The following is a 26,787-nucleotide window of genomic DNA, read 5'->3' as shown; positions in this document are numbered from 1 at the left end:
TTACAAAATTAAAAGACAATGGAGTCTTTCAGCACAGTCTTTCTAATATGTGTCATTCTTAAAGTCATGTTTCGCACAGAGCTTCTCTCATAGGAGACGCAATTTTATTACATAAACAAGATACAACGTTTTTTCACAAAGCTTTTTTGTGTGATATACAACGTTGTTACAAATTGAAGCTACAAGTTTATGACAAAAGCAAGATATCAAATAATAAGCCACAAGGGAAACTGACTGGGTACATTTTTAAATGATTTTGGTTTGAACAAAGAAAAATTGACTAGAGCGGGATTTGAACCAACGACCTCCGGTTTAACGTGCCGGCGCTCTACCAACTGAGCTATCTAGCCCTATGTTGGTGGTTGATCGTTGTCGTTGGTTCAAATCCCGCACTTGTCAATTTTTCTTGGTTCAACCCAAAATCACAAAAGCAAGATGAAAGATTTCTGCTTACAGCTTTTCTTGTGCGAATTACAAGGTTCTTACCAATCTTTTTGCTCTAAGCTTTTCTTGTGCGAGAAACAACGTTCTTACCAAATCGAGGTACAACGTTTCCGCTCTAACATGTCTAAGCTTTTCTTGTGCGAGAAACAACGTTCTTACCAAATCGAGATACAGCAATAATGCTACGGCATAAAGAATCTTGTTGTTTTTACACTGATGTTACGATATAACGAAAGTTGTTTTTACACTAATGCTATGTGATAAATAATGTTGTTTTACATGTTTTTACACTGATTCAACAAAGAATGTTGTTGTTTTTCCTCTAATACCCTTAACATATTGATTTGTTTGGTTTCCCAGCTCGTGATGTCGTGGCCCAGCTTGGTGATCTCGGCGTAGAGAGTGTGAATGACTTCAATTGGATCAGTCAATTGCGCTATTACTTCAATGGTACACATGTCAATGTTCACATGATCACAACAGACATTGACTATGGGTATGAGTATTTGGGTAACTCAGGTCGACTGGTTATCACTCCACTGACCGATAGATGCTATAGGTGAGTCACTAACTCAGACATTGAGTATGATTGTGAGTATTTGGGTAACTCTGGTCGGCTGGTTATCACTCCACTGACCAATAGATGCTATAGGTGAGTCACTAACTCAGACATTGACTATGGGTACGAGTATTTCGGTAACTCAGGTCGGCTGGTTATCACTCCACTGACCGATAGATGCTATAGGTGAGTCACTAACTCAGACATTGAGTATGATTGTGAGTATTTGGGTGACTCAGGTCGGTTGGTTATCACTCCACTGACCGATAGATGCTATAGGTGAGTCACTAACTCAAAACAAAAATAGATGGCCACAGTTTGTAACAATGTCACACAAATATTTAGACATAGTGTTGACATTGTTGGAAACGAAGCAACCAATCATGGAATGTATTTCTTTCAAGGAATTGAAAGTTTGTAGAAAAATTTTGAATTTGGTCATACACATCTGATTGAGTGTACCGCTTTATATATTTTATTTTAGTATTGTGAAAGTTTAACTCATGTCGATCTGTTTCACCCTTACTTGTCCAGAACGTTGATGGGGGCCTTGAAGCTGAATCTAGGGGGAGCTCCCGAAGGTCCTGCTGGTACAGGCAAGACAGAAACCAGTAAAGACTTGGCTAAAGCTGTTGCTAAACAGGTACGAACACAGCGTCATAATTACTGATGTTTGAAAATCACATGTTTATGATTTTGCATCGTGGTTATAAAGACTCGAGGCCTGGAATTTACTCACAGGCTCTGTTGCCCTGGTCTTGGCCTTGGTGCCTTTTCAAAAGTTTCACAGAGACTTTGCAAAATGAAACTGCAGCCTTCCCCTCTCAAAAAGGAAATTCCAGGCTTGAGATTTATTCATTGGAATAAAAAAGAGGAAAAAGAAAAGGACAAATTTGAGGTGTAGTTTATGTAACAAGGCAAGAGCTTTGACTGATTTAGGCGACTGTGGCTGCTGGCTGGCGTTGGCTGTTGGCATAAAGTGGCAACAGTGAGGTGTAGGCAGATGCAGCGATTAAGCCATGGCAACAGCCAGAGCCATGGCAATAGCCACAGACATAGTCATAGCATTCCTCTCTTAAATGGGCACAGCAATTTTCCTCTGATAAGGGGCACTTCTATGGGTAAAGTATAAGATTGTATGGGAACTTTGCAAAGAGCACCACATCAAAAGCGCAGGGCACCTTGGCAATTGCTGTGGGTGCCGTTGGTTATTTCAAGACCTGCATAGCCATAGACAGTGTTGTTAAATCCAGCATGTTTATATATATCACTGTAATTTGAAGTTTATTCTTCCAGACTGTTCAACTCTTGCATAAGTCACGTCCTATCGTCATTAGCAACTGTAGACCATGTTTTTTTTTTGACAATGCAAGTTTTCCTTGTTCCATTTCTAACGCAGTGTGTGGTCTTCAATTGCTCCGACGGTCTTGACTACAAAGCCATGGGTAAATTCTTCAAGGGTCTAGCCCAGGCCGGTTGCTGGGCGTGCTTCGACGAGTTCAACCGTATCGAGCTAGAGGTACTGTCCGTCGTAGCTCAGCAGATCTTGAGTATCCAACGGGCAATTCAGCAACATCAGAAGAAGTTTCTATTTGAAGGCACTGAGCTGACGTTGAATCCAACGTGTACGATGTTTATCACCATGAACCCTGGGTATGCCGGACGCTCTGATCTTCCGGATAACCTCAAGGTGAGATAATGAGTCCAAGCCGAGGTGGTCACCTTCAATGACCAGAGGCTGAAATTACAAAGAGCTAAGATTGATCTCAACTGCAAATCAATCGTAGTTGATTTGCTCTAGAATTGCAGGGTCGTGGGTTCGAATCCCACCCGAGTAACATGACTGTGATATTTTTTCACAGGACTCGGGGAAAGTACTGAGTATACAGTGCTAACACACATCGGTGTATGGGTAAAAACAAAAATTATATTCTTTATCCCATAATGCAAATTTAACATCTCTTACAATCGTAGTTGCTTGTAAAGTGTGACGTCCCAATACAAATCACTATTGTAATACTGACAATTTGTCTTGCGATGGATTTTATTGCTTTGTAAATTTTGCCCGAGGAATGAGAAAGTTTCGTCTTTTTATATGCATTTAGACTTTTAGAATTGCCTGGGCTGAATTTCATAAAGAGTTAGTCTTATCTCAAGTTAGGCCTTAAGTTTTTTAAATCTCCCAGGACTATAATGTATTCCTAAGTTCGGACTAAGCCTATTCTATGTGAAATCGACCCCTGGTCAACAACAATTTTTCTCTTAATAAAATAAGTATGGTATTTGATCTGCTTCATTATTGCTGAGGATACTACTCACAAAAGCTTATTGGGATTCTCTACGGGTTATCAAAAGGTGGAAATGATGGTACCCGACTATATTCTGACCGCTGAGTCCAGTTTATTTATACTCGATGTGTTTAAAGCCATTGGACCCTTTCGGTACAGGAAAAGTTCACAGATTTACAAATAACTTACAGGGTTTACAGAAGGTAGTGGTGAAATACTTCTCTTGAAATATTATTCCATGAAATGCTTTACTTTTTGAGAAAACAGTAAAACAATATCAATTCTCGTTAACGAGAATTACGGATTTATTTGAAACACATGTCATGACACGGCGAAACGCGCGGATACAAGGGTGGGTTTTCCGGTTATTTTCTTCCGACTCCGATGACCGATTAAGCCCAAATTTTCACAGGTTTGTTGTTTGATATAGAAGTTGTGATACACGAAGTGTGGGCCTTGGACAATACTGTTTACCGAAAGGGTCCAATGGCTTTAAAGAAAGCTCTTTGATTATTCCCACTTAGGTGTTATTCCGCACAGTGGCCATGATGGTCCCCGACTACGGGCTGATCGCTGAGATCAGCTTATACTCCATGGGTTTTGTGGATGCCCGTAGCCTTGCCGGTAAGATCGTAGCGACCTACAAGCTATGCTCGGAGCTGTTGTCATCACAGCATCATTATGATTACGGTATGCGTGCCGTCAAGTCGGTTCTGACGGCTGCTGGGAATTTGAAGCTGAAATACCCGGATGAGAAGGAAGGTGTGTTGGTTCTCAGAGCCATCAAAGATGTCAACCTTCCAAAGTTCTTATCTCAGGTAGGATGCAAAAACCACGTCTTAAAGAGTTGGGTACTTTTTGTCTCCACAGATTTACGTTAAACTTATCTGGCTTAAAGAAATTGATGAAAGAAAGCTTCCCTTAAATTGCCGAGGTGCTGTATTTTTGAGAAATGAGTTAACAAATTCACAAAAGTTATTTTACCCAGTCAGTTACCCTTGTGGCTTATATTGATAAAAGTTATTTTAGCAAGTACAATCAATTTATGTGACTCCTGGAAAACTTGCTGTGTGACTTTTACAGATTTTTAAAAAACTAATAAAGCTGAAAGTTTCCAATATTCCAACAGCTTTATTCCATGTACTGCATCTCTTTGGTACTCAATAGATTGATTCTCTATCTTTTGCAGATGTAGATTTTTATATCTTTATTCCAGCCACTTAGACATTGGGGGCACTGTTGACACGTACCAGCAGGGTCTGCCCTCTCAGTCGATAGCCTGTCACAGATCCACTATGCGTAAATTTCATACAAGACAAATAATAATAATAGTAATAATTATAATAATAATAAAGACTTGTAATGCACACATATCTACCCTGCTGGGTGTTCAAGACGCAGTAAAAACCGAAACCCAAAACAAACGAAAACAGACACAACAAAATTAGTCCTTGAAAACCTGTGATATAAAGATAAGTTTTGAGAAGAGATTTGAATTTTGTGGAACAAAGACAAGGTCTAAGATTAAGTGGTAGAGAGTTCAAGATGCGTGGCGCAGCTGAAGAAAAAGACCTGTCACCCCAGTGGGAGTGGGTTCAGTGACGAGAAGCATGGAACTTGAAATGTGGAAACAGTGACTATTTCATGTTTGTATTTATCTACAGGATGTACCGTTGTTTGAAGGCATCATCAGTGATTTATTCCCTGGTACCGTCTTACCGACACCTGACTACGCTGTCTTCTTGGAGACGCTGAATGAAAACATCAAGAAGCGCGGTCTTCAATCCGTGCCGTGGTTCATCGAGAAGATCATCCAGGTACGTATCTTTGGCTGTTTTGGTTTTCGCTTAAGATCCGGAATTCGGTCAAGCTATCATGGCCCAGTTTTTTGGAACTGCTTGGAAGCAGCAAATAGTGTGAAGAAATCAGCTGGATAACGGTCACAAATGGTGCATGTTGGATGGTATTTTGGAATACCACTAGTTGCCAATAATTGTTAATTTTTAGTTCTGGTGACTGAGTCATCAGGGTGTGGATAAGAATCCCGGTCGTGAAACTTGTGTCCTTGAGCAAGACACTTAACTATAATTTTTTCTCTTCACCTAGAGGTAAATGGGTACCTGTGAGGGCAATAATAATAATAATTTATTGATTTTATATTGCGCTCTCTCCAGAACTAGCCTGTTTGAGGGCACATAAAAGTTAAAATGGCAAACGATTAAGAAAGTTACGTACACGAAGTAAACAGTTTAAGAAAAGTACACCAGTAAAAAAGATGGTTCTTGTGATTGATTTAGCTTGGTGAATTGAATTATAGTCTACTCCTTATACATAGCAGCATGTAATGGTTTACAAGGTGCTGTGGCACAATATGCTGCCAATCAAACCAGGAACACTGGGCTGAACCCCTTCTCTTTTCGATAAGCGCACTGGGTTCTTTTACGTGCACACGGGACCGACGGCTTTGTGCCCCATCCGAAGGTCTAGGCTATGGTTAAGTGTCTTACTTAAGGACACAAGTGTCACGACTGGGATTTGAACCCACACTCTGCTGATTAGAAACACCAGAGTTTGATTTCGGTGCTCTTAACTGTTCGGCCATGACACTTCCACTTTATTGTTATGAGAAGCCACTAGCCATTACTAAGTATGTGTTTTACACTAGGTGTACGAGATGATGTTGGTTCGTCATGGCTTCATGATCGTTGGTGATCCAATGGGAGGCAAGAGCAGTTCCTACAAGGTTCTTTCAGATTCCTTGGGCGATCTCCACACCGCTGGATTAATGAACGAATTCCGTGTCATTCTAGAAATCATCAACCCTAAGGCTATAACAATGGGCCAGCTCTATGGTTGCTTTGATCCGGTTTCCCATGAATGGACTGATGGTAAGCATTGAAAGATCCTGGTTAGCAGAATCAGGTTACCAACTTAAGTTTTATGTCCTTCACATTGTCACAGTTGGAGCCCTGATATTATTTTCCTTAGCAGTAAATTCTGCTTAATGGGTTTTTGGAATCAGCCCTTGGCTCGATTTTAAACGTGGGGCAAGTTTGACTGCTGAATAAAAGTTAATTAGCAATTGAAATCTCCAAAAGGGAGCAATATGTCAGAATGAGAATAGATGTTAATAAATGGGCCCATAGTTAAGGTGTTGATAGGGAATATTAACACAGCATTCAACTAACTAAACCCAGTTTTATTGTGGATGTATTGTATAACCAATTCTTTCCATGAGCATTCCAAAATACCCAACTAACTAAACCTATTTAATTGTTGTAGATCTATTTATTGGTTTGTCGGGTAGGACTTTTTATGAGCAAGCATTTTCTCAGACTGAAGATAGAACGGGATTATATTTGACGGACCTGTGGATACTGTGTTGACATCAACTCACAATATTCAACTCAACTCACAAATGTTCAACTAACTGCTATTTCATTGTTGTGGATGTATTGTATAGGTGTATTAGCAAACACTTTCCGTGAGCAAGCATCATCGCAAACTGAAGACAGGAAATGGATTATATTTGATGGACCTGTGGATGCGGTGTGGATCGAGAATATGAACACAGTACTGGACGACAACAAAAAGGTCAGTTACAATCAAAAGAATTATGCTCAGAGGCTGTTCGACCCTGATAGAATTCAGCGTGTTTAAAGTTTGCAAATTTTGGGTTCAGAATGCCCCACAGTTTTGAAAAATCCTGACTGGAGAACCTGGGACCTGTTTATCCTCAAGCTCCAGGGGGTGCATCGAAGTTACTACCAGACTAAATCTGTATCCCTGTGGCAGCCCACAAACCATTAACCACATCATTCATGACTGCCCTGACTCCGGACCAGCAAAAGGACGAGGGACTCAGAGACCTTGATGAGGATACTAAATCACCAATTTAATTACATGGTCCAGAGATAAAACGGAAGAAGAAGGAGAGGCTGCCATAATCTATATCTTCTAACTTGAAACCTCTTCTTTCTTAACGGTCAGCTGCTGCGGTATGATTTACATCTTAACCTCTTATAAACTAATCCTCATCAACTGTGCTTAAGCAGCATGCAGCATCAGAGTCCAGCTTTCTCCAGAAGACGATCAGAGCATACTGATCGAAACGTCAAGATTAAACCAACGGTTCTTTTCAGAGAACTCCAACTCATTTAACTTATATTATCATTACATGGTGTTACCACAAACCTTTACCACATTTCTTAATCTCATTATTGATGATTTTTCATAGCTTTGTTTAATGAGTGGTGAGATCATTCAGATGTCTAACAAGCAGAATCTAATCTTTGAGCCGGCCGATCTTGAGCAAGCGTCCCCCGCTACGGTCAGCCGCTGCGGTATGATCTACATGGAGCCTCATCAGCTAGGCTGGAGACCACTCAAAGAATCCTGGATGGAGAAACTACCGGCGTCACTCACTCAAGAACACCGAGAGCTTGTTAACGATCTGTTTGAGTGGCTTATAGATCCTTGCTTGGGTGAGTTTCACTATGTTGGATCGGTTTAAAAATTGTCCTTTGCCTCCACGAAAACCTCTTCATGGAATATTTTGAGGTAGACTGTTCCAAGATCCATTAACAGAATTACATTTAAATTAAACTTCTGGGTTGAACAAAAAAAGATTAGTAGAGCAGGATTTAAATTTGTGACTTATCCATCCAGTTTTATGTCGGCTGTTTCCATTAATGTCAATATCTTTGTTTGAGTTTGCCAGTCGGAAGCCATAACTGCTTTGTAGCCAGTGATCACACCCAAGTTTGCAACACAACCTGGAAAGCTGCAGCGACCGCTTCAATTATCAAACAATAAACCACAAGACACTCAACCATTGCTTTGTCCTTGGGATGGGACGAAAAGCCGTTGGTCCCGTGTGTCATGCAACACATGTAAAAGAATTCAGTGCACTTTATATCGAAAATAAAGGGGTTCGCCCGGTGTTCCTGGTTTGATTGGCGGCATATTTCGCCACAGCACCTTGTAAACCATTACACGGTGCTGTTAAGGAATAGGTCTCATACTTCAAAATGTAGCTCAAAATACCTTGCAGGAAAAAATACTGTGCGCTTTCATATGCCCCTTAGGGGTGCGCTATATAAGAACTGAGTATTATTATTATTATTTTTGAATTCTAGATTTCATCCGCCATGATTGTAAGTTGTTCATCTACACGTCCAATATCCACCTTGCACACTCCCTGATGAATCTCTATACCTGTTTAATGGACGAGATAAAGATGTCGGGAACAGATGGGCATGACACCATGAGTAACCAACAGGTAGAGTAAACAATAACAACAATAATAACAACAAGCTGTCACTGTGTAGCATTATCACGTTTATGAAACTAGCCACCAGAATTTCTGAACTTGTACTTCAAGCCCCCCAAATGCCAAGTTATAATAGTTACTAGGAATTAACAATTTCAGACATGTCTAAATTTCTGACTTTTTGGTAGTAATAGTAACGTTGAAATGTCATGTAGCACACGTATCCACCAATAAGGTGCTCAAGGGACTTGGATAATGAGGAACCCTTTTGAAGACGGGTTTTGAAATGAGCTCCACTCATTTAGCGCCATGCAAGGGTTACAAGGTGCTGCCTAGTTATGTCTGCCCGATAAAATAAACAGCTATCCATTTCTTCAGATACAAAGAAATTCTGCTCATTAATCAACTTTTCTAGAGCTCGGGATACTGTTCCAAGAAGCCTCCGAGAAAACTTGTGTAGTTACTTAGAAAGGTAGAAACTATAACCATACTTTGTTGAATATTTGCCCTGCTTTCATCTTGCCTGACCCTCAGACTTTAAAGGAACACGTTGCCTTGCATCGGACGAGTTGGTCTATTTAAAACGTTTGAAACCGTTTGTTATGAAATGCATATGGTTAGAAAGATGTTTTAAAAGTAGAATATAATGATCCACAGAAGTATCACTCAAAATTGCACGGTTTTCCTTTTACGTCGCGAACTATCACGGTCGGCCATTTATGGGAGTCAGAATTTTGACTCCCATAAATGGCCGACGTGTTAGTCGACGAGGTAAAAAGAAAACCACGTAATTTCGAGGAATATTTGTGTAGATCATTGTATTCTACTTTTACAATATCTTTCTAACCATATGCATTTTATAACAAACGGTTACCAACGCTTTTTATAGACCAACTCGTCCGATCCAAGGCAACGTGTTCCTTTAATCCCAACTCCTCTTTCTCGACAGATTACCCTGTGGCTCCAGGGTCTGTTTCTCTTCTGCCTGGTCTGGTCTCTTGGAGGAACCATGAACGGGGACAGCCGCAAGAAGTTTGATCATTTCTTCCGACTGTTAATCAGTGGAACCCATCCCGATCATCCCAAACCAAAGAGCATCAAAATCACAAAGGTAGTTATTTTTATGTGGCAAAGTAAAATAAAAAGTAAACATTTTCTGTGCAGTTTTTGTCTCCTATTACCTTCCTATCACATGGGTAATGTTTAACGCATCTTTGAGCTTGTTCTGACAATGACAATTAACCACTGGACCCTGTTCTGTTTTTATTGATGTCATCTTAAATTAGGGTAAACTCCAATCAGCGCCCAGCACTGCTCTCCATGAAGGCGCTAAGTACAAAAACTGTATATTAAGTAAAAAACATGTTCTAGCTTTCCCACATTCGCGCATTATAGAGCAACCGGGACTCCACCCACACTCTACTGATCAAAAACACCAGAACTTGAGATCTGTGCTCCTAATATCCCTCGGCCACGTCACTAAAAATGATCTTGTTCTATTCTTGTTTCTACAGAGTAACTCTTTCCCTGAGCGAGGCACTGTCTTTGATTTCTACTTCCATAAGCAATCCAGCGGTCAATGGTGTGAATGGATCGACTACTTGGATAAAGCTAAGCTTAAGATCCCAGCAGGAGCTAAAGTAAGTTGGGAACTCAATTCAATATATATTTGTTTTGCGGTAACACCATGTGTGTATCTACTTGCCAGGTAGAGTTTGTTCTTTATAGAATTGTCTACTAACGTGGATAGATTTATCGGATGTTCGAGAGACTTCTTAATTGTGAAAAGAACTGTCATGCTTTTTTAATTCAATTCACATTTATTTCCACACTGTCAAAACTTAACACAGCATTACAGAATGCATTTATACAATGAGTTATTACAATTACAGAAAATGAACAGTGTGGAGGCTGATTTGATAAGTAGAGGTTTGTAGTAATAATCAGCCTGTGGACAGACAGAGACAAGACTAACGGACAAACAGAGGACGCACGATATGAACAAAACAACTTACAAACAACAACATACTTAATAAAACGTAATAACTTCTTAGGAGTCCTGCTGAACCCAATTTCATAGAGCTGCTTAAACATGTTAAACAAAAAAGAAGTAGCTAAGCACAACCAAATTATGCTTACCAGAATAAGGTTACCAGCCAAATGACCTTGTCACATGTACAATCTGTGACTGGTATCCTGTGTATTTTTGCAAAGCAGAAAACTTTTAAGCAAAATTTTCTAGCTTAAGCCATTGAGATAGCCCATTTGCAAGAGGCAGTTTGAAACCTTTTATTTAAAAGCGGACACCCCATAAGTCAAAACCACATTAAAAATACACGCCTTTTTTCAAAACCTGACCAGAAAAAAGACAAGCTTAGAAATATAATCAGTTCACTTGAAAACTTAGTAAATAAACACACCAGTAACGAGCTAGAACCCATAGAGAGAACTTCCATTTCACATTGAGAGAACTTCCATTTCGCATGTTGATATTAATTTTGATATGATGCTAGGTTCATATGGGTTCGGTGCTTCCGTTTCTTGTTGATGCTGTTGCAGTTTTTTTTTAAGGATCCCAATGGAAATAGGTCTATTAAAGTTATGTTATGGGGGGCTATCCTTTGATCATTTTGTGCAGTATTTCTCTCTTGTGTCCTATTTTGGTTTATCTTATTTCATTGTCTTTTTTCCTGTTGTTATATAAGTATTTTTGGCATGTTCTTGCTGTGTTTTTATCTGAATGAATTCAAACAATCAATCAATTGTTTCTTTACTTTGCAGGTGAGTGATTTAATTATACAAACCAACGATACGGCTCGTCAGATCTTCTTCTTGGATACCTACTTGATTCACGAGGTTCCTATGTTATTCATTGGTCCAACTGGAACTGGCAAATCAGCCATCACCAACGACTACTTGGTTGGTCTGCCCAAAGAACAGTAAGTGTCTTGAGGGGTTAAGATGCATCTTGAAGGGTCATTCTGCATCATTGCTTTTTTTCTGCTGTTGTCTAATGTTCGTAATGTCTATATAGATTTATTGTAAATAATTATAGATTTTTAATATATGACCGGGGATATTGGAATTGAAGGCCTTCGGGTTACAGTTTTTTGGTAAACTGTTTTAATTCCAGGCATATGTCCCTGGTTTTTGTTTTGTTTTGATTATGTTTGTATTTTGTATGTGTTTTTATGCCGAATAAATAATAATAATAATAGTAATAATAATAGTAATAATAATAATAATAATAATAATAATAAAGATACCTTTTGTAAATCAAGTTTTTTGGCCATGACATGAATTCCTACTTCCTGTGAGTAAAGATGTTTGTAATCTAGATTCCCTGTAGAACTTTCAGCTTCATTAGCCATCAGGTTTTTCAGAAGAAAAAAACCCAGTTAAAATCACAGGGCAATGCTAAAATAATATTTTTCGTGAAATTGTTCAACTTATTTCTAAAAAACGACAGCAATTCAGCATGTAATATTTTACGGGAAGCTTTTTACCATTATTATCTTTAAACCGTGTAAGTTCAATGTTAGTCTGTGGACGTTTGTATTTTGTATTGTACAAAAAGTACCCAAACCCTTTTAGGGCTTGCGCCTTAATAGGCATATTAGTGGTGTGTCGTTGTGGAGTGGTTAACATGGTAAGAGCATCGGACTCAAGCTCTGGTGTTTCTGATCAGCAGAGTATGGGTTCGACTTCAGTCTTGGAACTTCTGTCCTTAACCATTACTGCTTTGTTCTTTGGATGGGACTTAAAGCTGTAGGTCCTGTGTCCTAGGATTCGTGCACGTAAAAGGACCCTGAACACTTATCGCAGAAGATTAGGGGTTAACCCTGGTGTTTATGATTCACATGGCAAACAATATATGAGCAAGTGTTTTGATATCCCTGAATTTATTAAACTCTCCAAATGCAAAGATTGTGAATCATTTTTTCCCCAATAAATTGGATGTTATTAACATGATTATTTAAATCTTGAAAAGCTTTGCAATATAAAATGGTGTGAACAAAGCAACCTATGTGTAATTCAAAGTTTCCAATTTGCAGACAAAGTTTTTCCAACGATTGTAAGATTTAAATAATGTTGTTGTTTTCTATTCCAGCTACATACCAAACAACATCAACTTCTCAGCTCGTACATCAGCCAATCAGACTCAAGATATCATCATGTCTAAACTGGACAGGTATGTAATTTATGATTAAAGGCACTGGAAACTATTGGTAATTACTCAAAATAGTTGTAAGCATAAAAACTTACTAGTTAACAAGCAATGGAGAGCTGTTGATAGTATAAAACATTGTGAGAAACGGCTCCCTCTGAAGTAACATAGTTTTCGAGAAAGAAGTGATTTTCCACTAAAATATTTGATTTTTTTTTCTTCGAAACCTCAAAATTTTGTGGTCTAGATTTTGAGGTCTCAAAATCAAGCATCTGAAAGCACACAACTTCGCGTCTGAAGGGCGTTTTTTATTTTATTTTGTGCATATGTTGAGAAACACCAAGTGAGAAGACTGGTCTTTGACTATTGTTCAGTGTCTTTAAAAAGAGAGATTTTCTAAAGATTATTTCAAGGTTTTTTTTTCAGTGTAGAGAAGGTATTCATATTCATGTTGATTGCATACAGTTGCCTACATGATATTGTTCCTCACTAATTGTGTAGTTTACCCACAGATCTGTTTGTCTGTCTGTATGTCTGTCTGTCTGTCTGTCTGTCTGTCTGTCTGTGTCCAATGATCTTCCCGTCAAGGGAACTCTGCAAACTCCCACAAGGGGATATAAACACCGAGCTGGCAACAGCAATCTCTCTCAAAAAAACATTGGTTTAACGTCTACAATTATGATTAGCAAAAATCAGAAAATTGTGGATCAGTAACTTGAAGACAATACTTATTCTAGTCATTGTGAAATCAGCGGTTAGCTTGGTAGGATTCGAACCTGCAACCGTGTGATTGCAAGTCCTGCAGTCTAACCACTGGACCACGGTGACATATTACTGACAAAACTTCCATTCCTTGTCGATCGTTCTTTCTGAATGACTGACCCCCAAACTTTGGCACACCATTATCATCATAGTGATTTGTATTGGGACATCACAGTTTGCTTAGCAGTTAAGATTGATTCACAATTAAGATCAATCTAAGCTCTTTGTCCTGTTTTTGAAATCTAGCCCTGCAACCGATTTCACAAAACGCTAGGATTACTCCTAACTCGTCTTAACTTAGGATGGGTTTAATGCGTCCTAATGTCTTTGGATACGTCACTTGACTCATGTGAAATTGATCGCTGGTATTTTAAGTTTTTGAATCACTGAGATTTTCTTTGTTTGACTGTCTTTCCAGACGTCGTAAAGGCGTGTACGGCCCAGCCATGGGTAAGAAATGCGTGATCTTCGTTGATGATCTCAACATGCCTGGGAAGGAGAAGTATGGTGCCCAACCTCCTATAGAGCTACTCAGACAGTGGGTGGATCATGGGCACTGGTACGACAAGAAGGATACGTCCAAACTTGAGATGATTGATGTGGTGAGTAGAAAAATGACTACTCGGAAATTATTCTAACCGGGACCCAATTTCATAGAGCTGCTTTTTAGCAGAAAACATTGCTTAAAATTTTGGCAACACTATTGGTAATTACTCAAAATAATTGTTAGCTTGAAAACCTTGGTAACAAGCAATGGAGAGCTGTTGATAGTATGAAACATTGTGAGAAACGAGTCCCTCTGAAGTCATGATTTCTCACTCAGATAATAAAACTTAGAAGACTTCAGCTGCAGCCTTTAATTATGCATCTGACAGCACACAAAGTAATGCAAAAGGGTGTTTTATCACTAGATAAATTCCATTAATAATTTTGTCTATAACAATAATAATATCAAAGTCTTATATAGTGCACGTATCTACCAAACAATGTACTCAAGGCGCTGATTATATACAAACTTTCGGAAAGATAGGTTATTGCAGTGATGGATTCTGAGACCCAATTATTTAGCACCTTATTAGGGTTTACAAGGTGCTACGGCGCATACAGCAGCCACAGCCGAACACCGGGGCAAACCCCTCTCTTTTCCATAAGTGCACTGGGTTCTTTTACATGCGTTACACAACACATGGGACCAACGGCTTTACGTCCCATCCGAAGGACGAAGCAATGGTTAAGTGTCTTACTAAGAACACAAGTGTCACGGTTAGGGATTCGAACTCATTCTCTGCTGATCAAAAAACACCAGAGTTTGAATTTGGTGCTTTTAACCTGCCACTTCCTGGTACAGTTCACTTCGTATTATGTTACATTGATTCGATGCTCCTGTTTTTGTAGTTGTTAGTTGCCGCTATGGGCCCACCAGGTGGAGGTCGTAATGACATCAGTGGCCGCTTCACTAGACACATGAATATCGTTGCAATCGACTCATTCGACGATGCTACAATGACCATGATCTTCACATCAATCTCGGACTGGCATTTTGGACAGGGATTCGATGCAGCGTTTGTGAGGCTGGGAAAGGTAACGAATCGATCAAGTTTGATCGGAAATGTTTTGTTTTATGTTAAACGAATATACTTCTTTATCCAAGATGCATAGTTAACATCTTGCGGTACCTGCTGCGAAAAAATATAGGATTTGAAATTGCCTATATTCTATTTTTATTTATTTATTTATTTATGGGAATCACAAGGCCCTAAAGGCCGGTTTATAGTTGCGATGGAAGTTTTGACACACAATCACACACAAAAAAAACAGTTTATAGGCCTCATGCATGACTATAACTTGTGTACGTTTTTTAGGATCGCGTCAAGTTTTCCATCATGCGACCATCGTGCGACCGACTAAAAACCTGCCTCAAAATAGATTACTTAATAGAAGGCTTAAAAAGGTATAAAAGGGGATAATAAATGACAAAATCAGGTTAAATGTTTTTCAATCTGTGGCTACTGCTTTTCTGTTCCTCATTGCATCATTTCCATTTTCTAGAATTCCACAAAATGTTCCTAAGCAGTCCCTGCTAAATCATTTGATAATTAATTCTTCAGATTATGGTAATGGCAACAATGGGTGTGTACAAAGCCGCCGTGAGTAACTTCCTCCCAACGCCGTCCAAATCTCACTACGTCTTCAACCTGCGTGACTTCTCACGAGTCATTCGAGGCATCTTGCTCATCCCCAACACTCACCTCAAGGAGGATGATAAGGATAAGCTTATCCGTCTCTGGATTCATGAGGTCTATCGAGTCTTCTATGATCGGCTGATAGATGACAAAGACAGGTCAGTTGAAAGTCTTTTGATTTATTCTGGTTGTGAAGCCCAGGTCGCTTAGAAAAGTTAACTTTAAAAAGTTTGGCCACTTTTTGTAGGACAAAAAAAACACACAATGTCCACAGATTTACATTAAACTTGCACGGTTTAAAGATATTGATGATAGAAAGCTTCCACTACTTGCTGAGGTTCTGCAGTTTTTGAGATGAGTAAAACAATGTCACCAAATAAATTTTTCTTAGTGAGACGAAAATAATTTTAGCATGCACAAGCGTGTTAACCAGTATTGGTATTTAATACATGACAGATTGGCAAGTAGACACACACACATGGTGTTACCGCAAACCAAATAAATATTGATCCCAAATTTTAAATTCCAATTATGGATTATTCTTCCTGCGTGGACATCACCGCTCAAGATTTTCGCAGATATATCAAAAACACTATCACGTTTTCAAATGGTTAGTTTTGTTGTATACATTTATACAGGATTAAAATAATCAAATGCTTCCAAAGACCAAAAGTATAACTGATTGTGAAATTGGCCCGAGTTAACATCAAAACAGGCGTTACAGCAGGAATTATTCTTTTGTCTAACCTCGGTTAATTTAAAGACATGGTTTGTTTTGTTCATCATCAGGTTGACTTTCTTTGACATTGTGAAGGAGATGACTCAATCTCACTTCAAGATGAGTGTGGATAAAGTCTTGAGTCACCTGACACCCAGTGGAAAACTCATCGATGACAACGTCAGGTAAAATCAACATCAATAGTTTCATTCTCCCGATGACGACTAGAGCACACTAATAGATGTTAAATTTGCATCGGGATAAAGAATATATTATTATTTTTTTTTACCCATACACACCGATGTGTTTTAGCACTGTCTACTCAGTCCTCTGTCATACCAACTAGACCACCAAGATTGCCCGGTGGCTAGTCGGAACAACTGTCTCTTTATTTTATTTTATTTGAATTCTTCAGACAAACAATAACAAGCCCAGGCTGTCCAGGGAAGGGCAAAAGTAAAAAAAAACTGTCTTCAAAAAAGATGTGCCCTCCCAGACCTAGCTCATAAAAAGTACACATTTATATACTATACATAAAACACTCCAAAATTGCAGTAAAAACAAAAGATGGCAAGTAAAAAGCAATGACACAAACAATACATACACAAGAACTACCGTCAAGAACTAACGTCTCTTTTACAATCAAGTGGAAATTGACCTTGTGGATGTAACTGAGCGGCTTTCTTGAGCTGCCATTTCTGGGTTGGAACTTTTCCACCACAGGAATTGATGCTTACTCTCTGTGTGGCATGTTATTTATTTCATTTTTGTGAAGCCAAGGACTCTCAGAAAAGTGAACTTAATCACTTAACTACCCAAGAACCCAACGAAGAGAAGACAATGCAGTTTAAGTTTTAGATGGAAAACCCCTGAGAATTATTCCAGGAAAAAAACCACGCAGTCAGGTAGGGACTTAAACCAAATCCACATAGTGCCCCTGGTGGGATTCGAACTAGGGTCCCAGAGGTGGTAGGCGAGTCAAGACACCACTCTGCCAACCTGGCCGCATAGACAGCAATGAAGGAAAACATTCATCCATGCAATTATAACATACAGCACTCTTAAAGGGACACGTTGCCTTGGATCGGAGGAGTCGGCAGTATAAAAAGCATTTGTAACCATTTGTTATAAAATGCATATGGTTGGAAAGATGTTTTAGCATACAATAATTTACACAAATTTGCTTCGAAATTGCAAGGTTTTCCTTTTGCTTTGGAGACTAACACGATCCGCCATTTATGGGAGTCAAAAATTTGACTCCCATAAATGGTCGACCGTGTTAGTCGGCGTGGTAAAAGAAAAACCACGCAATATTGAGGCATATTTGTGTGGATGATTGTCTACTTTTAAAACATCTTTCTAATCATATGCATTTTATAACAAACGGTTACAAACGCTTTTCTAAGACCAACTCGACCGATCCAAGGCAACGTGTTCCTTTAATAACTTCTATCAATTGTATGTTCATTCCACTGTAGGAGTTTATTCTTTGGCGACTACACCAACCCAGACAGCGATCAGAAGATCTATGATGAAGTCACAAATCTGAAAGACCTCACTACAACCATGGAGTTCTATCTAGGAGAGTACAATCAGATTAGCAAAGCACCTATGAGTCTTGTCATGTTTAAGTTTGCCATCGAGCATATCTCACGAGTCAGTCGAGTTCTCAAACAAGACAATGGACACGCCCTCCTGATAGGTAAGTACTGTAAAGCCCAGTTCAAACTTCCTGCGGATGTGATTGCGATATGAATTTTTACGTCACTAATTCGCAGCGAAGAATTCTCTGTACCAAATTTAATTTCAACTTCATTGCAAAATCCACGTTTGCCACTGTAGGTATTGGAGGTAGCGGTCGTCAGAGTGCAGCCAAGCTTTCTACATTCATGGCTGACTACGAGTTATTCCAGATCGAAATCACCAAGAATTACACCAGCAATGAATGGAGAGAGGATGTCAAAAAGGTAAAACTTTTTCTTTAAGGATTTCTTTTTACGTTTAACCCATCGTCTCAAAAGAATTTTAAAAAGCTGCCACCAAGTGAACGAAGGGGCTTTTTTTCAAAAGAATTTTTAAAAAGTTGCCACCAAGTGAAGGAAGGGGCTGCTCGAATCTCTTGCTTGATATCTGTGTCGAAGTTAAGTCTCAACAGTATTCAAAATGTAACACCCCAGGGGTATTTATGGGGGTGTAGAGAGTCTGTAAATCTTCTGAGATACAGGCTTCGTCCTCTAGACAAGGGGAGACCCAGGCCCACTACCCTGTTTTTTTTATTCATGGTGATGTAGAGAGACTGTAAATTCTTTGTAGTATAACACCAAAGAGGTTTGGGGTGCTTCATCCTCAAGACCGAGGGGAGACCCAGGCCACTACTCTTGTACTTTATTCATGGTGATGTAGAGAGTCTGTAAGTCCTTTGAAATAAGGAGCTTCATCCTCTAGACCAAGGGGAGGTCCTGACCCACGACCCTTATTTTGTATTAACGCGATGTGTAGAGTCTGTAAATCCTTTTAGCAAAACACCCAGAGGTTTGGGTGGCTTCGTCCTCTAGACCAAGGGGAGGCCTAGGCCCACGACCCTGTTTTTATATTTACGTTGATGTAGAGAGTCTGTAAATACTTTGTATAGTAACACCTGAGAGATTTGGGTGGCTTCGTCCTCTAGACCAAGGGGAGACCCAGGCCCACGACCCTTATTCTTTTGTTATGTGATGTAGAGAGTCTGTAAATCCTTAGTAGCGTAACACTCAAGAGGTTTTGGCGGCTTCGTCCTCTAGACCAAGGGGAGGCCCAGACCCACTACCCTGGTTTTTTTTATTCATGGTGATGTGTAGAGAGACTGTTAATCCTTCGTAGTATAACACCAAAGAGGTTTGGGTGCCGCCATCCTCTAGACCAAGGGGAGACCTAAACCCACTACCCTTGTACTTAATTAGCGTGATGTAGAGAGTCTGTAAATCCTTTGTAGTATAACACCCAAAAAGTTCTCTTTTATTATTGGCCCAATCATCTAGACGAAAAATAAGTTGAATTGGACTGAAAACCTCCCTGTTCTTTTGCAGCTCTTACTGAAATCTGGCGCCGAAGGCAAACAGACCGTCTTCCTCTTCAGTGACAATCAAATCAAAGATGAATCCTTCGTTGAGGACATCAATATGATTTTAAACACCGGTGATGTTCCGAACCTCTTCCCGGCAGATGAGAAGGCTGAGGTCATTGAGAAGATGCAGCAGGTCGCTCGAATAGAGGTATGTAGCTTCGGAGTCTTCCCATAAAATATTTCCATGTACACGCCACTCATGGGTGAACCCGATGCCCAATTTCATGGCTCTGCATACTGCCGAATTATGGGCATACGATCACCATTCTTCGCTTACATGGAAGTGCTGCATTTCTCACTAGCTGTGCAAGTGCAGAGTGCCTAGTAAGGACGAAGCAAGTATTGCAAGTGCCCTTTTCCGAGGACACACATGCCACGACCGGGATTCGAACCCACAATCTGTTGCGGACAACACTAGAATTTAGTCCATTGAACTTGACCATTTGGCCAGAACACTTCACGCCATGAATTCTAACTTCATTTTAGCTTTTGAATTGTACCCAACACTTTCAATGCAAGGATTCTTAAACTCTGCTATAGCTTGAGACAGTATTGATGATTTTTGAACAAATTTTGAAAATGCCCATTAAAATTGTGTATGAAACCATCATAAAAAAATCCCATTATTACATTGTTACATTATTTGATTTGTTTGGATCTAACAGGGAAGAAAGATTGAGGCCACACCCCTAGCCATGTATAATTACTTCATAGAGAAAGTACGTAAGAATCTTCATGTGGTGTTGGCCATGAGTCCCATCGGAGATACGTTCCGTAACCGTCTGAGAATGTTCCCTTCGCTCATCAACTGCTGCACCATCGACTGGTTCCAGGTAAAACAACTAGAGTACTATCAAAGCCAAATGTTTAACCTCCAATGTATTAACAGTGCCCCCCCCCCACCCCACTTTGTCTTAGGAAAAAGATTCCACTGTTACCTCAGTGGTGAACATTGTTAAACTGAAACTTTAAGGTCGGTAATAATTTATACATTAGAATAATCGATATATACAAGAAAAATCAATAGGGGGCCTACGTATCGATTTATAAGAATAATTTACACAATTGATTTATAAAAACAATACATATCGACTTGTGAGAATAAACGATACACATCGATTTATCAGAATAATCGATACACATTGAATTATAAGAATAATCAATAAATATCGATTTATAAGAATAATCAATACATATCGATTTATAGGAACAATCGATACACAACGATCGAATCATTGATTCAAATAATACTCATCATCTTTGAATCTATGTTAAAGTCTACTGTTATAAATATCTTTGATATTTCCGTCTCGTTAAGGCGTGGCCCGAAGATGCTCTTGAGATGGTTGCCAATACATTCCTGGAGGATATTGAAGATCTTGACGATAACATCAGAAAGGAATGCGTCTTCATGTGTAAACACTTCCATGAGAGTGTAAGACAACTCTCAGAATCGTAAGTAAATTTTTGCTTTTCGGTCAGAAAAAAACCCAATTGAATATTTTATGCACTCTCATATTTTTGAGTCTTCGCAAACACATTGCATCTCCTAAAATATCAAGAATAAACTGTTAAGAATAACTAACTTGGAAGAAGCTATAAATAAATAGTAAACTTGCAGATACAACCATGTGTAAATCTCTTTTGTGGTAGTGTTGGCTCTGAGAAGAGCCGGTGTGGTCTCAACGTTTTGAACAGTGTACGTCGGGGAAACCGGCCGCAACATATTAACAAGAATCAAGGAACACAAAGCCCACGGCAGACTAAGACACCTTGACAAATCAGCCATCATCAAACATTCACACGAACAAGGCACCTTCATCAATTGGAATCAAGCCAGCTCTATGAAACTGGGCCCTGCTCTAGTCATCATCAGGAGTTGTTGAACAAGTTTCTTTCTCTAATTGCCACAGATTCCTGGACAGACTCCGTCGACATAACTACGTGACCCCAACCTCCTACCTGGAGCTCATCCTGACCTTTAAGAAGCTCCTGAACCAGAAGAGAGCTGAAATCTTGATGCTGAAGAATCGCTACCTGGGTGGTTTAGAGAAGCTGGCCTTTGCCTCGTCTCAAGTCGCTATCATGCAGGAGGAATTGACCGCCCTGCAGCCGGAGCTGATTAAGACCTCCAAGGAAACGGAGATACTCATGGAGAAGATTGAGCAGGATACGGTGGAAGTAGAGGCTCAGAAAGAGGTAAAGTCACCGTCTGACCTTCTCAGATTTTAGGCGATATCTAAAAAACCTATTTAAATGGTTTCATCTAACCACCCACATTCAAGCAGCTCCTTCATTGGACACTTTTAAATCTCAACTTAAAACCCATCTGTTTTGTCAATCTGGTTATAGCGCTTAGAAACATCCGTATTTAGCGCTCTATAAATGTTGTAAATATTATTATTATTATTATTATTGTTATTATTATTATTGTTATTATTATCTGTGCATTGAACACAGGTGCTGTTGCAAACAGCTAGGCTCAATATTGAGAAGAAAGTTTTTGACGCAACAATCGGTACACGCTCAATTTCCCTTTGTGACGCAGAGAAATTTGCATCGCACAAAGCATTTGCATGAAGTATGAACCGAGCTTTTTAAAAGGCAAAAGACCACCTGACATATACGCTTTTGATGTTACTGGCCCAATGCTTAAAGGACAGACCTCAGGCCTGTAGTCCAGTGTTAGTTTCATGCACTGAAAAACATGTCCCTTTCTAATAGAGCTGTTATGAACGTTAATGCAATTTATGGATATTTGTTTTAATCTCAGGTTGTATCGGCTGATGAAGCCGTAGCCAATAAAGCAGCCGAAGCCGCCCAGGCCATCAAAGCAGACTGTGAGAGTGACTTGGCTGAGGCTATCCCAGCATTAGAAGCCTCTATCACTGCTCTCAACACACTCAAACCAAGTGATATCTCTATGGTCAAAGCCATGAAGGTAAGTAGGTTTAGCCTGTGTCTACTCAGCCTTTTTTATGATTGGTTTGTTGTATGTGTAGTGTGTCCTTTCCTTTATAGTAGGCCTATTTTATTGTTAATAACTGAAACTTGTATTCCTTAATTTTTTTGGCGCTTGTTTTGTGGATGCTGTCTAAAATAAATGAATAAATAAAAACAATTAAGAGCTAATGCAGGACCCACATGTTGCAAACTTAACAGGTCTGTGATTTGGCAAGAGTTTTTTTCAGATTTTCTGAAGGACTCCTTTGCCTTTTATTTTTTTGAAAGATGTAAACTTACAATAGAAGGCAAAGTTTTTATCTCCAAATTTGTTTCAAATTTTTATTTTAAACCTTCTGGCAAAATGTATATTTTGCATTTAAAACTGTCTGGGTCAAGATGAAAGTTTGAAAAACACTCTTTATAGATGTGTTAAGCCAATGAACACTCTACTAACAAGATAAACAAATCTTTAAATTTTAAAATACCAAAACTTCGACATTGTACAAAAAAACTATTTAAACCAAAATTGACATTTATTGATAGTAACTGATCCATGCCATTGATTATTCTGTTGCTTGATTGATTGATTGATTTTTCCATTGATGTATTGTTTTGTTTACACTGTTTCTGTGTCTTGATAATCTCTACAAATGCCTATTAATATTATTTTGTATAACTATTGATCGATCAATCATTCAAGCGATTTGATTGATTTAATCCATCTGATCGATTTTATCTGACTGATTTGATTTGATTATAGAATCCGCCGAGTGGAGTGAAGTTGGTAATGGAAGCAATCTGCATCATGCGTAACATCAAACCAGAGCGTAAACCAGACCCTTCTGGGTCGGGCAAGATGGTGGAGGATTACTGGGGACCATCTCAGAAGCTTCTTGGAGACATGAAGTTTCTGGATCATCTGAAATCTTACGATAAGGATAACATCCAACCAGCTGTGATCAAGAAGATCAGAGATAGGTGAGTGTAACTAGTGAAGTTTCGGGGTGAAGTAGACTTTGGTCCAAATTTTACAGAATTGGTAAGAAACAAAATTGTGAAAATAACAGATTTACTTAAACTTCCACGGTCTAATTATGATTGTAGAAAACATCCCTGGAAATAGTTCCTAAGAGTAGTTGTGATGTAGAATTTGAAATCATGAGAATATTCAATCAGATTCTCACCAAGACGAAGGTACTGTTGACAAAAACAAGGTTTACAGATTTACATAAAACTTACAAGGTCTAATGATGATGATAGTTGAAAACATCCCACACAATATTTCTGTCTTAAATGTCATATTTGATGAGAAATAATCTAATTTCGCATTTGGAGTTTATCGCTCAGAGAGCGTTTTACTCAATTTTGTTTTTGCATCGATGTCATGCAAAATGTGTAATCGATTTTCACTTTTTTGTTGTTACCCAGATGGGCGATCAAACTCAAACTTATACTGGTTTGTCAGTTTATGTATATGGTTGATTGCATAAAGTGCTAACACTGCCAGCAACTGTTTTGTTAGCAAAACCAATTCTGTAAAACTACAAGACGTGCCACGGGGAACGATTTAACCAAGATGAAATGGAGAACATTTGTTTGCTTTTTGAGCCCATAGTTGTATTTTTTATTTATTTGACTGATTGTACAAATGATTTGTTGACTTAGGTACATGCCCAACCCAGACTTTGTGCCGTCTGTTATTCGTAACATCTCCACTGCCTGTGAGGGATTGTGTAAATGGGTACGTGCCATGGATGTCTATGACAGAGTGGCCAAGGTAAGTGTCATTTCATTTCATTTATTTATAATATAATAACATCAAAGTCTTTTATAGCACACGTATCTACCAACAAGGTACTCAAGGTGCTTATATACAGAAAGATTATTGAAGTTACGAATTCTGAGACCCAATTATTTAGCACCTTTCATGAGGGGTTACCATGTGCTATAGCGCATTCAGCAGCTACAGCCAGGAACACCGGGGTGAACCCCTGTTCTTTTATACCAGGGGCAACAGAGGTACTCTGCGACTCCTGTGCAATTCTAGGCATGCTTGCTCCATTTTAACCAGCTTGAAATATTTGTCCTTGTAGGTCGTAGCTCCAAAGAAAGCCAAGCTAGCCGAAGCCGAGGCAGAGCTTGCCGTTCAGATGGACATGCTGAACACAAAACGAGCCCAACTGAAGGCGGTCACAGACAAACTACAAGCCCTTAACGACGAGCTGGATGCCATGGTGGCAAAGAAGAAAGACCTAGAAGCCAACATTGAGCTGTGCTCGCAGAAGCTGATCAGAGCGGAGAAGCTGATCGGTGGTCTGGGAGGAGAGAGGGATCGGTGGGAGGAGGCGGCTGGGGAGTTAGGAGAGAAGTACATTAAGATCGTCGGAGACGTCTTGATCTCATCGGGCGTGGTCGCTTACCTAGGAGCATTCACTGTGGATTTCAGACAGGTGTGTCCTCAGTATTTCTTATTTGTACTTTTTTTTAATTCCTCTCTAATTTGCGTTATCTTGTTGTTTGTTTTGGGGTGTTTTTTTCTTTTCCCTTCCCTCACCTTGCAGAATTTGAATTGAGAAAATGTAAACATTTTAATCAAATTCATGAAGTCATTTTAGTTATTTATCATGTTTATTTACTTGATTACACATCCAATAGCATAATTAGCGTCAATAATGGATGAAATGGATGAATTCGGTAATGGGAAGGTTTACTTTTAGATGTGGGAGGAAAACCCCAACTGAGGAAAACCTGCGCAATTAGGGCCCATTTAAAAAAAAAGAAACAGAAAATACTGTAAATTTCTTTGCTTAGCAAAAGTTTAGTGTGACACCTGTCAAAACAAAGTAAACTGAATGTAATTTGTTGCTGGTAACCTGTTTCAGCTAAGCAATACTATTCTATGCTTAGCATGTTTTTGTGCTTACAGGCTGTTATAAAATTAGGCCTGGTAGAACACCCAATCCACACTCATGCTCCTGTCCTAGGTGGGATTTAAACCAGGGTCCGTAGAGGTGATAGTCAGGGAAAGAAACCTCTGAGCCAGCCTGAACGTTGTAATCGAGCAAACTTTGTTCTTTATTCCCAATACAGCAAGCAACCGAGGAATGGCAGAAGCTGTGTCAGGAGAGAATGATTCCTTGCTCCGATACATTCTCGCTTACCGCTACCCTCGGTGAACCGGTGAAGATTCGTGCGTGGAATATTGCCGGGTTACCAGTTGATTCCTTCTCCGTAGACAACGGTATCGTAACGTCCAATTCCAGACGATGGCCACTGATGATAGATCCACAAGGTAGATGTACAATATATAATTTGCTAAGCACAACAAAGTCTGCTTAGCCAGCACTACCATGTATACATCTCTTTGAAGAGATGAATTGAAGACAAGCAGAGTATACTTTCCTCTGAAGATAAGCAAAGTAGACTGTTCAATAAGTTCATAACAGTTTTGTCAGAGCCAACACTCCTAGAGTATGGGTTGAATGAGTTGTTGTGTCTATTTCTATTCTGTGGAATCCAGCTTTTTTATTTCCCTCTGCTTGGCCTCATGACATGTAATGATCCAGATTTCAATTAGCGTGTTGTGACCGAGCGGACAAAAACACCAGACTCGAGTTTCGGTGTTTCTAATCAGCAGAGTGTGGTTTTGAGACCAAGTCGTTGTGACCTTAAGCAAGCACTTAACCAGTGTTGATGCATCCTTTGGATAGGAAGTGACGCCTTAGGTCTTAGGTGTTTTCAGACATCGATAGTGTAAGGGTAGAATCAAATTCTTCATCCTCGATACAATTATAGCATATATTAAGCTTAAAAATACCTGGATTTTGTGCTGTCAGTGATCTTTTCGAATGGTTCGGTCAAGCTAGAGGTAACTGCTAAGAGCATTTGTTGATAAACTGCCTGGGTTGTTCTGTTCTTTTCTCAGGTCAGGCCAACAAGTGGGTCAAGAACATGGAGAAAGCTAACCAGCTCGAGATCATTAAGCTATCTGACGCTAACTACGTACGCACGCTGGAAAACGCCATCCAGTTTGGCAAACCGGTGCTACTGGAGAACGTCGGCGAAGACTTGGATCCATTACTGGAGCCAATATTACTCAAGCAAACATTCAAACAGCAAGGAGTTGAGGTAAGGTTGTGCTTCAAGTCAAGTCCCAATTTCAGCGAGTACTGGTTTGTTGCTTACCGCATGATTTCTATTTCATAGACTTGCTAGCCAAAATTTAGGATACAATCAAGTTTAGGATACATCTTCGGAAGCGTCGGCAGAGGGGTCACCTTCAGGGGATGCAACAACCTGTTTTAGTTTCTCTTTACTTACTTCCGCCAAGCAAAGTTTCAAATC

General features: G+C 39.4%; 1 protein-coding gene across 1 annotated transcript in view; it reads left to right on the top strand.

Annotated features, from left to right (window-relative positions):
* The window catches only part of LOC117293136 (dynein heavy chain 3, axonemal-like), a 69,225-nt gene that overhangs the window by 28,758 nt on the left and 13,680 nt on the right, over nt 1-26,787 (top strand). The window contains exons 26-54 of the mRNA XM_033775360.1: nt 805-1,003; nt 1,538-1,646; nt 2,403-2,693; nt 3,816-4,109; nt 4,956-5,108; nt 5,957-6,179; nt 6,755-6,885; nt 7,529-7,775; nt 8,430-8,572; nt 9,513-9,674; nt 10,078-10,203; nt 11,345-11,502; nt 12,675-12,755; nt 13,912-14,095; nt 14,889-15,074; nt 15,602-15,834; nt 16,466-16,579; nt 17,873-18,096; nt 18,237-18,361; nt 19,460-19,645; nt 20,163-20,330; nt 20,816-20,952; nt 21,411-21,696; nt 22,271-22,438; nt 23,204-23,421; nt 24,109-24,220; nt 24,537-24,893; nt 25,534-25,735; nt 26,369-26,571. Of these exons, the coding sequence (XP_033631251.1) occupies nt 805-1,003; nt 1,538-1,646; nt 2,403-2,693; nt 3,816-4,109; nt 4,956-5,108; nt 5,957-6,179; nt 6,755-6,885; nt 7,529-7,775; nt 8,430-8,572; nt 9,513-9,674; nt 10,078-10,203; nt 11,345-11,502; nt 12,675-12,755; nt 13,912-14,095; nt 14,889-15,074; nt 15,602-15,834; nt 16,466-16,579; nt 17,873-18,096; nt 18,237-18,361; nt 19,460-19,645; nt 20,163-20,330; nt 20,816-20,952; nt 21,411-21,696; nt 22,271-22,438; nt 23,204-23,421; nt 24,109-24,220; nt 24,537-24,893; nt 25,534-25,735; nt 26,369-26,571 (5,420 nt within the window). The remainder of the gene's footprint in view (nt 1-804; nt 1,004-1,537; nt 1,647-2,402; nt 2,694-3,815; nt 4,110-4,955; nt 5,109-5,956; nt 6,180-6,754; nt 6,886-7,528; nt 7,776-8,429; nt 8,573-9,512; nt 9,675-10,077; nt 10,204-11,344; nt 11,503-12,674; nt 12,756-13,911; nt 14,096-14,888; nt 15,075-15,601; nt 15,835-16,465; nt 16,580-17,872; nt 18,097-18,236; nt 18,362-19,459; nt 19,646-20,162; nt 20,331-20,815; nt 20,953-21,410; nt 21,697-22,270; nt 22,439-23,203; nt 23,422-24,108; nt 24,221-24,536; nt 24,894-25,533; nt 25,736-26,368; nt 26,572-26,787) is intronic.

The sequence above is a fragment of the Asterias rubens genome, chromosome 7 (assembly GCF_902459465.1).
Source record: "Asterias rubens chromosome 7, eAstRub1.3, whole genome shotgun sequence".
NCBI classification, from domain to species: Eukaryota; Metazoa; Echinodermata; class Asteroidea; order Forcipulatida; family Asteriidae; genus Asterias; species Asterias rubens.
Note: the sequence above shows the minus strand (reverse complement) of the source record. Positions and strands in the feature narration are given on the sequence as shown.